Raw genomic sequence first — 13248 nt, 5'->3', positions numbered from 1 at the left:
AAATGAAATAATAGATCCAAAAGCCATCAAGCAAGAGTTCATTGTTTGAAGGTAGGTAATTTGATTGTGGAAGGAGGGAATATGTATAGAAATATGACTATTTCATTGTATGCTTAATAAGGCTTCTTTTTCTGGCATCTTAAGACACCCAATGGTCATTTTCATTAGAGAACATATTTGTCCCAAAGGCAGATATTTTTAGGGTTTCTCTTTGGCCATTTAAAAAACCAAATGTTAGAATACTTCTCTTACTCATTTTATGGGTAGACAAATTCACTTACACAAATTTTTTAGAGAAAGTGTATCCTTTTTATCAGTGGAAATTTTTTTAAAAAATTAGACATTTAGAAAAATTTCTAAAATATACTACCAACATCTACATCGCTTAAAATGGAATATAACAGGGGGCAGCTAGGTTGCGCAGTGGATAAAGCACCAGCCCTGGATTCAGGAGGACCTGAGTTCAAATCCAGCCTCAGACACTTGACACTTAGTAGCTGTGTGACACTGGGCAAGTCACTTAACCCTCATTGCCCCGCCCCCAAAAAAGGAATATAATGGGCATAATTTAGTCTTTTCTTGAAGAATTAGTGCCTTCATTGCTATGTTGATGCTCTTGAGGTGTGTAGATTTTTTTTTCTCCTACAATAATAGCTTTAGTATATGGATTTTGCAACATCTGTTTTGGCCAATGTATCAGGCTTTCCTCATTTGGGGAAGGGGAAGTTCAGATAATTAAGATTCCTCAATAAGTTATCTGTTGATAACTGAAGTATCAGTGTCACTGAACTAACTGTATTTTTATAAAATGTTATTTCTCCTTCATACCACTGCATGTCAGGGGCAGCTAGGTGGCACAGTGGATAGAGCACCAGCCCTGGATTCAGGAGGACCTGAGTTCAAATCTGAGCTCAGACACTTGACACTTATTAGCTGTGTGTCCCTGGGCAAGTCACTTAACCCCAATTGCCTCACAAAAACAAACAAACATACCATTGCATGTCAATTCCTATTTGAAGATTGCTTAGCAATAATTGAATAACTATATATTATAGAAACAAAAAATTTTTTTGCTTTGTCATCAGTTGAATCGAGATCTACTTTTGCAAATTTTGCATGTTGCTAATTATAAGCAACATAGCAACATATGCTCAGTTAATATATGTTAGCTTTTTACATTTTTCTTGTAAAAAATAAGCTTCCTGTTTTTTCATTTTAAAAACCACTACTTCTAAGATTTTATATCCTAAAAGTGCAGTTTGACTAGTTATAATGCATGTTGATGATCAGAAGATTTTCTTAACAATTTTTATTTTTTAAGTCCTTTAATTTGTTCTGTAAAATATAAAGATATGCTTTACTTTATGTATTAGATGGTCTGAAATTACTTTTTTTTTTATCATAATCTCCTGTCTTTCCATCTCTCCCTTACTCTATGGATCCATTATTTGTCTTCATTGTTAACATTCCTCTCATTTCTCCTAATCCATTATTCCTTATCTGACTTCAGTTTCTTCTTACCGTAGCCTTTACATTATTGTTAACCAGCTTAATTATATACTAATTTCCATTCTTAAATCCCTTATCTCCTTTTCTTACCATGGTCCTCAGCCATCATTCCTCACACACCCACCCCTGCCAAACATCTATCTCTACTTCTGAATACCTGTAGAAATAGCTATATAATAGTAATGATTAGGTCCTTATTGTTGCACTGAAATATTGTAAAATCCTTTTATTCTTCACTAATTGACTATCGTATACCCCAGATAACTGTTCCCAACCTTCTCTTGAAGCCCCTCAAGACAGCCCCATCCAAAAAGATGATATTAGGGCAGCTAGGTGGCACAGTGGATAAAGCACCTGTCCTGGATTCAGGAGGACCTGAGTTCAAATCCCGATTCAGAGACTTGACACTAGCTGTGTGACCCTGGGCAAGTCACTTAACCCTCATTGCTCTGCAAAAAAAACCAACAAAACCCAACAACAGAAAGGTGATATTATCTCCGATTTTCCTGAGAAAATTCAAGCCATCCATCTTGACCTTTATCCACAACTTAAAACCTGTTTTCACCACTTCTCCTTTCGTCTCTGAAGAAGTGACCTTTTTTATCAAGGCTATCTCTTCTATAGTTTCCTTGATCCCAGCCCCTCCTGTCTCTTCCAGTAGCTTACTTAATCAAATCATTCCCTCCATCTCTCTCATTTTCAGTCTGTTCTACTGACTTCTTCCCTTCTGTCTATAAACATAACCAGTTCTATCTAAACTCTTAAAACTTCATTCTTTTATCTCTCCATTTCTTCAAGTTGTTATCCCAGACATACCTTCCCTTATTAAAGGATTCATAAAGAGTCCTTGCTTCTGTTTCCTCACAACTCATTAATTTCTGGCTTTTAACCCTAATTATTCCAATGAAGCTTTCTTCTTTAGGATTTCAATTTTTTTTTTAAATTACTAAATCCAGTGACCTTTTCTTGGTCATACTTAACTTCTCTGCATCTTTTGACAGTGTTGATAACTATGTACTCTTGGATACTCTTCCCTTGATTCTAAGATACTGCTTTCTACTGGTACTCTTATCTGACTTCTGTTTTTCAGCCTTCCTTCCTGGTTGATCTATCTCCTATACCCTAAGTTTGGGTGTCTCAACAAAACTCTGTCCTAAGTGTTTTTTCTTCCCTTATATACTCTGTCCCTTCATGATCTCTTCAGTTTCCAAGGATGCCATTATTTGTACATCTGAATGTTGTACATCTATCTGGAAATCCAACCTTAATTTCTCTGCCAAACTCTAGTTTGGCACCTGCCTGCTAAACATCTACCTTTAAATGTCCCATTGGCATCTTAAGTGCACTTGTCTAAAATGGAATTCATCATCCCTCTGCCCCTTCCCAGAACTACTCCTCCAAACTTCCTTATTTCTGTCAAGATTACTATCATCCTCCAAGGTTCATTATATCAAAATAATCTTTGACTTCTTTTCCCTGACTCACTCCCTGTCCTCCTGTCCATTCAGTTGACAAATTTTATCAATTCATCTTCTACAACATATTTTATTATCCTTGTATGTCTACTCACATGACCACCACTCTAGTTCAAGTCCTTCCTTAATATCTCTGCTTCTAGCCTTTTCCCACTGTAATCTATCCTCTAGAGAGAGCCAACAAAATGAATTTTTCTGAAGGTATCTGACCTGTCATGCACTGTTGGAGAGGGAAGAACACAACAGCTTCATTTGTCTTTATCTTTTGTCTCTAGAGTAAAATACAAACTCCTCAATTTACTATTTAGGACCCTTTACTATCTGACTCCAGTGTATCCAGATTATTTCATATTCCTCCATTTAACATACTCTTTAGGTTCTAGCCAGTCAGTAGTCAAGATGAAGGTTAAATGTTGATTCTACAATCTTATAAAAGGTTTTGTCCTCCAGAAAAGTATAAAAACTATTTCTTCGTGTTTAAGTGTTTGTCAGTGCATACTTGTGCTTTGCTCCTAAAGTTGGGGGTAAAGTTCCAGGCAAACTGGACAGCCATGATAGCCCCAGTATTTGACATCCCAGCTTTCCTCTCTGTCTGGAATTCATTACCTCTTCATAGGATCATAGAGTTAGATCTAGAAGGGACTTTAGAAGCCATGAAGTCCAGTCCTTTCACATTTTATAGATGAGCAAACTAGGACACAGAGAAGTTGAGTAATTTGCCCATGGTCATACAGTCAGTAAGTGTCTGAGGTAGTATTTGAATATTTTATACCCTAACCACTACACTACTGCCAGTTTTCATCTCCACCCCAAAATCCTTATTTTTCTACAAGAACAGCCCTTGTCATATTCTTGGCTAAACTGTTCCTAATATTCCCACCACCACACCAGCTATTAATGCTCTATCTCTCTTTAAATTACCATGTCTTATACCTGTGTACATGCTGTTTACTCTGGTAGAATGGAAAATCCTTAAAGACAAGGACTATTTTAGTTTTGTCTTCAGTAGATACTTAATAAATGTTTGTTGGAGTCAGTTGAATTGAGATAGTCCTGAAAAGTCACTTCTTCATTAAGACAACAAACATTTATTGAATTTAATATTTTTAAGGTTTTGTGTTTGGTGATGGGCATACAAAGATGAAATAAGACTAAGTCCTTGTCTTGAGGAACTTACAGTTTAGTGGTAGAGATTAAACAAGAACATAAATCATCTTAACAAAAGTTAGGTTATGTAAGTATATGGGTTGGATACAAGGAACATGTTCTTTGAGATTTAGGGAGGAAATAATCATTTCCAGCTGGAATGGTCAGAAAAGGTTTCATGGAAAGAGGGGCAAGTGAGTTGGGCCTTGAAGGTCAGGATTTCAACAAGCAGAGATGGGAGTGGGTATCCAGCCCAGGCATGAGCCAAAGGACCAGAGAGGTAAGAGAGGGCAAAGTAATACTGGGAGAGAGTATGTAGTACAAATTTGCTGATTGTGGCATTCATGAAAAGAGAGTAGAGTGAGAAACAGCTGAGAAGGTAGATTGGAACCAGAATGTGGAGAGCTAAGGAGTTCTTTAAATGTAAAAAAAAGATTATTTTGGCCATGATAGGACAAAAAGATTGGAAGGAGAGAATGGGTATGGGTAATAATGAGGTTTCATACTTAAGTACTCATGGTGAATATAGAGAGGAAAAGACAGATTCAAAAGATACTATGGAAATGCAATAGAAAGTTCAGCAACTGTTTTGATTTGAGGAAAAGAGAAGAGCCAAAGATAAACCCATGACTATAAACATCAAGATCAGATGGTACCAGAAGTGAAATAATGAAGTCAGAAAGGGGAGCCCGTTTAGAAGGAATGAACTTGTTTTTGGACATGTTGAATTTAGTTACCAGTCAGACATCTGGGGGGAATGTCTTAGAATAGTGCACATATGGACCTGAAACTTGGAAGAGAAATTAGGAATATAGCTAGAAGTATGGGAGTTCTGTGAAATTGCCAAAGGAGAGTACATAGTAAGGGGGAAAAGAGGGCCAAAGACAGAACCTTGGAGAACATTCAAATTAAGGAATCAAGAGGACAAGGAGACAGAAAAAATGTTAAGGAGATAGGTGCAGAACCAGAAGAGCTTTGCTTGTGGATGGCAAAGGGGTGAAGGCTATTCAAAAGTGGCAAAAGCTCTTTAAAGCTTGGGGAGAACGCAGTTAAAAAAAATGGATTGGTCATTGGTGGTGTTTGAGGGAACATTTTCAGTAGAGCAATGGGGCCAGATGGTTTATTAAACAAAAAGTTGAGGGGGAAATTGGTAGTAAAGAACTTGAGGTTACTTTTCCCAAAATATAGCCGTGAAAGAGAAAAAGATAGGATGGTAGGTAGAGGGGCTAGAAGAGTCAAGAGAAAACTTTTTTTTTTAGGTTTAGAGACCTGAACCATGTATGTAGGCAAATGGAAGGAAACAGTGGCAATGAAGAAATGGAAGATGCATGAGAGAAGTTATGACTGCCAAAGCAAAGACCTGGAAAAAATGGGAGAGAATGAGAACAAGGATAAAGGTAGAGAAATTAGCCTTTGTGAGGAGTAGCAGTTCTATGAGCAGAGAAAAGGAAAGATAGAGGGCAAGTATGAGGATGAGAAATTCTGAAGAACTCAGGGAATTCATGGCAAATGGCCTCAATCTCCTTGAAATGTTTTTTTTTTTTTTTTTAAGTATAAACCTCCAGTTGTTAAGTATTAGGATACTGTGGGTTGGGGAGAGAGAAGAGATGAAAAGGTTGGGAAAAATTTCTGTGGGAAATGGGATGGGGGGGGAGGTGGTCAATAAGAGAAGAGTTGAAGAAATGTCAAACAGCTGGGAAACCCCAGCTCAAATTGTCTGCTGCAGTATTCAGCATCCCATCCCAAATATGGATAAAAACTTGTGGGATGGGGTGACTAAGAAAATGTAAAGTGGTAGTGAGACTTTAAAGGGACAGACCATGTGCTTGAGGTTGTTGATGGAATTTAGGAAAGGTGGTGTTTGGGAGAGAGAATTGAGATAAGGATGGGTCAGGGGAGCAGAGCTCATTATTAGGAGTTATTTTGGTGTGAACGAGGGGGCATGGGAGGTGGCATGACTACTTTCTAATTTACCTGTTTTATGAAACCAGCTTTTTTCATGTCCAGTTTTCTTAAAGATGGGGAGGGCACATCCATATCTTAAGTGTTATAAGTAATCAACTAAAAATGCTCTTTGCTTTCTGTTCCAGTGTTTGTACCAGTGAAGATTATAACTTCTGAAACAATTCTTTGTGAATAGTTTCTTTCATGGAGAATTCATTATTGGGGTGTATTTTTTTAAATTCACATTTGGTCTTTAAATGTTTCAGACAACAACAGCCAGAACAGATATCACATCTACGTGAAAAGCCAACTACAAGTGCCCATGCACTTGAAATTGATCCAGGTATTCCCTTTTTTTTTTTTAAATTACCTTCTCATCACAGTTGTCAGCTATTATCTTAGTCTACTCTAAAGTGTGTGTGTGTGTGTGTGTGTGTTGATCTCTGTAGATAGATGTTGATCAGTGGTGTCAAAAGAAATGATCACTACATGTTGACTCTGAAAACCACAGATTAACATTATGTTGTACTGCATTTTTAGATGTTTTGTTAAACATTTCCCAGTTACATTTTCATTAAATTAAAGTGTGACACTTTAATGTAGAGTTCCTTGTCATTTATTTTATTTGGAATTGAATAAAGAGACAAATATATATGTTGCTTTGTTTTACTTCTTTTATGGATCATAATAGCCAACAAATCTATTCCCTAGTGGACTGTGATTAAACTCCTGACTTAACTAGTCTGGTATTTAACATCAGTATTTGTCACCAGGCATATCCTTAAAGCTTTTCTACCTTGGTGCAGAACCTGTCATAGAGCTTATATACTTCACAGGCATAGCCTTTAAGAATTCAGGTTCACTTTATGCTACAATGAAGCATCTGAAGCATCTGTTTATTTTTTTTAATTGCTTTATCATCCCCCAGAAAATGTTCTTATTCCTTTTTTGTCCCTGGCATAAATTTGGAGTCTTCTCGTAATTCTCTGATTTTAGGAGGCAGGGAGAATCTAAATCATTCCCAATGATAGCAGTAGGAATTAAACTTTTTTTTTCTTTTTCTTTTCTTTTTTTTAAAAATTAAACTAAAAGAAACTGAATATTTAGCTGGTATTTTCACTTTATGTTCAAATGTTTGAAGATGCACCTGTAACTTTAAAAATTACCTTTTCTCGGGGGCAGCTAGGTGGCACAGTGGATAGAGGACCGGCCCTGGATTCAGGAGTTCCTGAGTTCAAATCCGGCCTCAGACACTTGACACTTACTAGCTGTGTGACCCTGGGCAAGTCACAACCCCCATTGCCCCACAAAAAAAAAAATTACCTTTTCTCTAGTATTTTATACTTGCAAGTTTTATTCTATTTCATTGCAAGTTTTGTTATAGTAATGAATTCATTTTTGCAACATTCCATAGAGGTAGTTGAGAGAACATTGATTCCATTTTACTATTGGGAAAACTGGGTGTCAAATAGGTGAGTTAAGGCAATACTCAATTTCAAAATTTAGATTTGATTATATAATAGCATTCCTTACTTTATTAATTGAACAAGCTTTGATTGGATTGGATATAATACTAAGCCATTTTTTGGCATTAAGATGTTAGAAAGGGAATAAAAAGAAAATTCACATAACTGAATATGAATTTGATCTCTAAAAGCGTGTCTTTTATTTTTTTCTATAAAAGTATTTTATTATTTTCCAGTTACATGTAGAGATAGTTTTTAGCATTTGTTTTTATAAGATTTCTAGTTTCACATTTTTCTCCCTCCCTCCCTCCCCCCTTCCCAAGACAGCAAGTAATCTGATATAGGTTATATATGTACAATCACATTAAACATATTTCTGCATTAGTCATAAAAGCATGTCTTTTAGAGTTTGCTGTTTAATTGATTATTATCTAGAAGTAACCAAGTATTGTGTTTGACTCCTTAATAGGTGATGATATGACTGAAGAAGATATGCTTCAAGCTGCTATGAATATGTCTTTGGAAACTGTTAGTAATAATTTGAAGACTGAAGGAAAAAAATAGCAAAGTGACTTTAAAAAAATCAGAATATTCATATTCCCTAACATTGACTCCTTGTGCAGATATCCTATACAGAGCTCATTTCAGAAATGTCAGAATAGCACAGCATTCAGAAAAAGTAGGAGGAGGTGGCTTGCAAAAAAAAACAAAACAAAACTGTAGAAAATGCATGAAGTTTAGAACTAAAGACCATATCTTCCAAATACTAGCCAAAGAGGCATTCAGCAATTAAGGAAATAGACAATAGTTTTCTAAATAATAATATTTACTCTCTTTTTGGGGGGTGGGCAGTAACCTCTTAAAATAAGAATTTTTTAAAAATCAATTTGTAGACCAACTGATAGGATCTCTAGCCACAAGTTTTTTCCAACTCTGTTGAACAATCTGATTTATTCCTCTTTCATCTTCTTATAGTTGCTTGTTTCTTAGTGCCCCAAATGGCCATACTGCAATTAGTGTCACTTGTCTGTAGTTACAACAGGTATGATATTTAATGGGGTAAATCATTCTAGCCACAACTGTGTTTTGTGTGCTCTAGTTTTTTTTTTCCTTTATTTTCCATTGTCTCTGACCTCAGTTTCTCCCCCCTGTAGTTTTCATTCCACCTTTTTAGAAGTTAGCCTTTGATAGGAATGATTTCTATCATTTCAATATGCCATAAAGGGATCAGTATCTATGATTGGTGCATTCCTGGATTTGAAGGGAAGCCTGCAAAAGGGAGGGGTTAAGACAGTATATTGAGTTTGGCAAGAACACAACTATTTTTCCAGGTGCTTTATGAATATCTCCCCTGTTATGTCAAAATGTTAAAGTTTTTAGATGAACATATCTAATCTACATTATGCACCTTAATGCCAAGTTGTTTCCTCTGTTGCTAAGGAAAATGAGAGAAATGAAGTATGCAAGCTAGCTTGTGTTAATTATGAGACTTAAGGTCCAAGATATATGTGTAATGGACTAAACTGGTCTGCCTGGTTTATCTCATCCTGCAGCCGTTTTTTTTGTTTTGTTTTGGTTTTTGTAAATGGTGCTTTCTGTTTTACACAAATTTGAAATGTATGGAAATGTAGATAAATGCTGCTTGACCTGTATTCCATTTAACAGAACTATTTTCACACATACAATAATCTTGGAACACATGGAAATAATTGCTTACTAAATTATATTTAGAATTATGTTGTGACTTGAAACACACTATTTAGCTATAACTACATTAATAATTGGATGATTCATTACCAAGTAAGGTTGTAAATAAAAAGGGTTTTGTCAGACATCTTTTTTATAAGGGTTCCCAAATGACTTTTTTTAAAAATTGGAGTAGAGTAGTGCTGATTTTGGTTGAGATTAATAGTGCCTTTTAAAAATAGGCATTTTGCTCCTGCCATCAGCCATTATTTGTTTTCATTTGCAAAAATTTGCATTTTTTTAGGGTTATTATATTAAATAGGAATATCCAAATTGCATCTCTGGAAATTAAAAATACAGTAGTATGTCACTTAAAAAATTATCACAGTACTGGGTGGCCATACTGATCAGGGAAAAATTTTTGCTGCAAAATGTAGCTGAAAACATAAGAAATGCCTTGTATTGATGAAGTAATTTTTACTTGAGTGTAAACTTTTTTTTGAATCTATCTTCGTGCCATATAAAGTTTTCCAAAGCGAACCTTATAGTAATAAGAAAAAAAATTGGCTACTAAGTCTTTTTAAAGCATTTTTAATTTGTAAAATAAAATTCTTGATTTTAGAATATAGTAATGAATAAATCTGGAAATATGCAGTTATCCCTACAGGTTTGTGTAATTTTCCATCGTTTTTTTTCTTTTTCCCTTTGAAAAAGTACATCCAACACTTTGTATATTTGAGTTAATACTTCCTCTATCATAGAAGCAATGCTAACTGTTAAGATTGAAATTTTTTTCTCCGATAGTTTCTTACATAATAAAAGCTCTTAATGGATAGTAAAACACAAGGCTTAACCTTGTCATGCCCAGGTGAAACAATTATTAAAATAACATGTCAGCCTTAATTCTTAATGCTTTTTATTGACTCAAGTTTGACCCTTAGGCCAGAAAGTTCAGGCCGAGTTCTGTCTACATTGACTATACCATACTAATTTTATTTAAAAAAAATAATTGATGTACTGCCATCTTATGGAATATAGACTTTTGACAGTTTAAATTCTAATCATTCAGGTTATACTCCTTAGTTGATGTAGCTTCAAAGATGGCTGCTCCATAATAATCCATTGCATAAAATAAATTAGCTGGAAGTCTTTCCCTGCCCTGCCCTACCTTCTTAATCCGGCATTTATTCAGTGCAGTGTAAAAATTTTAAATTGTATAAAAGTACACGAAATTCTACCACTTTCTAATAAGCATCTTGTGTAAAAGTCAGCTTCTATAGCTTTACAGTAGCCATCCTGCTGAGATAAAATTTAATTTGTGGCACTAATGTAGGGAACTTACTGTAAATGTTAAAAAAAGGATTTTTGTTCTGGGTCAACAATCAGGAGAATATAAATGTTTAATATTTAAACAATATGTATTCTTATATATAACTAGTATTAAACAGGATTAACAAGGTGCAGAAAAGTTTTGGTTGGGTCTCCATAATATTAGTAATAATTAATAACAGGCACCTAGGTGGCGCAGTGGATAAAGCACTGGCCCTGGATTCAGGAGGACCTGACTTCAAATTCGACCCTAAACACTTGACACTTCTTAGCTGTGTGTGTGACCCTGGGCAAGTTACTTAACCCTCATTGCCCCACCAAAAATAAAAAAAAAAGGTAATGACAAACTTGGAAATGCAATGAGTGTTTTCAGATAAGTGCATGACTTTTACATGGAAGGAGTACTGCTCAGTTTTTAAATTTCAGGGTAGTGAAATAACAACTGGTATTAAGATTTATGTATAAATAGTAGAAATATTTGGAGGCAAACTGTCTTAACATCAAAAATTCAAAAAGATAGATTTTACATTAAAAAAAAATATATATATATATGTATATATAGGGACAGCTAGGTGGCGCAGTGGATAGAGCACCAGCCCTGGAGTCAGGAGGACCTGAGTTCAAATCTAGCCTCAGACACTTGACACTAGCTGTGTGACCCTGGGCAAGTCACTTAACCCCAATTGCCTCATCAAAAAAAATATATATAAGGTAAATAGGTTTTTTAATTGTTTAAACAAATAAAATTTTGTTTTATTAGTGGAGATGCTTTTTTTTAAGTGAATTGTCACATCAAGATTTTCCTAAATTAAGGCGGTATATTGCTAACAGTCTAGTACATCAATAAAAGTAAAATCAAATATACACTTTAGTATCATAAAACAAAACTTCTCATAGTTAAAGGTTATACTGAAACAAGAAATAACAGCTTAACCTGTCACAGTATATTCAATGCCATTTAAAAAATCATGCTTGTGGGGGTAGCCAGGTGGCTCAGTGGATAAAACACTGGCCCTGAATCCAAGAGCACCTGAGTTCAAATCCAACCTCAGACACTTGACACTTGACACTTACTAGCCGTGTGACCCTGGGCAAGTCACTTAACCCTCACTGTCCTGGCCAAAAAAAAAAAAAATTATGCTCGTGCCAATTTCTGTAATATAAATATGTATTTATAGCTTTTGTATTGGCAGACAGGACCTGCCAGAATGCAGAGAAAAGCTTGGTTGAGTGCTTTAAAAAGCCATAAAGTTATTTTTTAATGTTTTCATTAGGTTGAAAAACAATACATTGAAATAAGTTGTCACTTTAAACAGAATTTTTAAAAATCTAAATAAAACCTCTTTGCATTTGAAAGATTCAGTTTATTAATTTGCTGCAAATACATCAATTACTGTGTTTGGGCCATAATATATGTGCTTTTATCTGTATATGCACATAAACACATTTTTTATTTTTATTTTTTGCCTTTACTTGGAACAGCATTTCCAAACACTTGCCTAATACATTTCCTAGAATAAATAACATGATTTTGAGGTGATAAACATTTCAATTCAAGACGATAAAAAAAGTCTAAATAAATGTAAAGGAAAAATAAATGAAAATGTGTTTGGCTTGTTTTTAGTTTTTTTCTTAGGTGAGTTTTTTCTTTTTAGAAAATTCATGCTTTGAAATATTTGCCATTGAGTTTTTCCAATCATGATTGCAAATGAAATTTTAAAGGCAATTAATAGTAATTTAAATTCTTTGAGATTTAGAAACATTCCTATAATTATTTTGGTAGGAAAAGGTGGACCTGAGGAAAGTGGAGTTGTTTTTATTAACTTCTTTAAAAGTTCTCATCCTAAAAGTGATAAGATTATATTACTTCTTGATAAATTTTTAATTCATTGTAATTACTGTTTCTATACTTTTAAAATGAAAGGTTTCTTTCATTCTTTTTTTTTTCTTTAAGCAAAAAGATGTAAAAAAAATGCAGATTTGGGTTTCTGCACACACAAAGCTTCATTCCTTTTTCAAGGTCTAAATGGATCGTATCATAATTAATCCAAAATTTGATCTGCCTTTTAAAATTTGCCTGTACAAAGCCCTCCTTATTTCTTAATCTCATTCTTCCATATATTTTGAATGTTAATAGGTTCCGTTCTCACATAGAAGTTGGCATGTTTAATTGGTGAAATAAAGGAAATATATCATGGTTTTAAAACTACCTGGGTCTTTTAGACAAAGCTATGGCAGGCATTAGCAAAATGCATATGAAAAATACCTTTTAGGCCTAATTGGTTAACAGTTATATCTTATTTTGAGAAACACCAAATATGTTTCTGTCATCTTACACAGATCAAAGATGAGTGTTTTGGGGTGGGATTTGTGTGTATGTTTGGGGGGTGGGGGGTGAGCGCATGTGCGCATTTGTAAAATAGCCTAATGTCTTATTTTTTGAAAGAGGAAAATATAAAAACTTGAAATGTGATTGATTTCTATACCACTGGATTACTAGGTAATAGCTTTTTGTAACTAACATTCTGTATAAATGGACATTTTAAATACAAAGAATTTATGGAAAACATCATAAAAGCAAAACATTTTGTTTTGACCATGGTAGAAGTGCACTGTGACAGTGCTGTTTTCTAAGGGCCCAACTCTGCAGCCCTTTAGTGTGTACAACTCTGTCTGGTTTCATTTAGAATTAT

The 13248-nt window shown here is 34.6% G+C and overlaps 1 protein-coding gene across 4 annotated transcripts in view; it reads left to right on the top strand.

The window, feature by feature from the left end:
* The window catches only part of ATXN3 (ataxin 3), a 37690-nt gene extending 26620 nt beyond the window's left edge, over window positions 1–11070 (top strand). For all 4 annotated transcript variants that reach the window (XM_043982232.1, XM_043982231.1, XM_043982234.1 and 1 more), the window contains 2 exons: window positions 6341–6417; window positions 8010–11070. In XM_043982232.1, coding sequence (XP_043838167.1) covers window positions 6341–6417; window positions 8010–8021 — 89 coding nt within the window. In that variant the 3' untranslated portion in view covers window positions 8022–11070. The remainder of the gene's footprint in view (window positions 1–6340; window positions 6418–8009) is intronic.
* The last annotated feature ends 2178 nt before the right edge of the window (window positions 11071–13248 follow it).

This window comes from Dromiciops gliroides, chromosome 2 (genome assembly GCF_019393635.1).
Source record: "Dromiciops gliroides isolate mDroGli1 chromosome 2, mDroGli1.pri, whole genome shotgun sequence".
Taxonomy (NCBI): domain Eukaryota; kingdom Metazoa; phylum Chordata; class Mammalia; order Microbiotheria; family Microbiotheriidae; genus Dromiciops; species Dromiciops gliroides.
The sequence above is the reverse complement of the archived record's forward strand: the minus strand, read 5'-3'. Positions and strand labels throughout refer to the sequence as shown.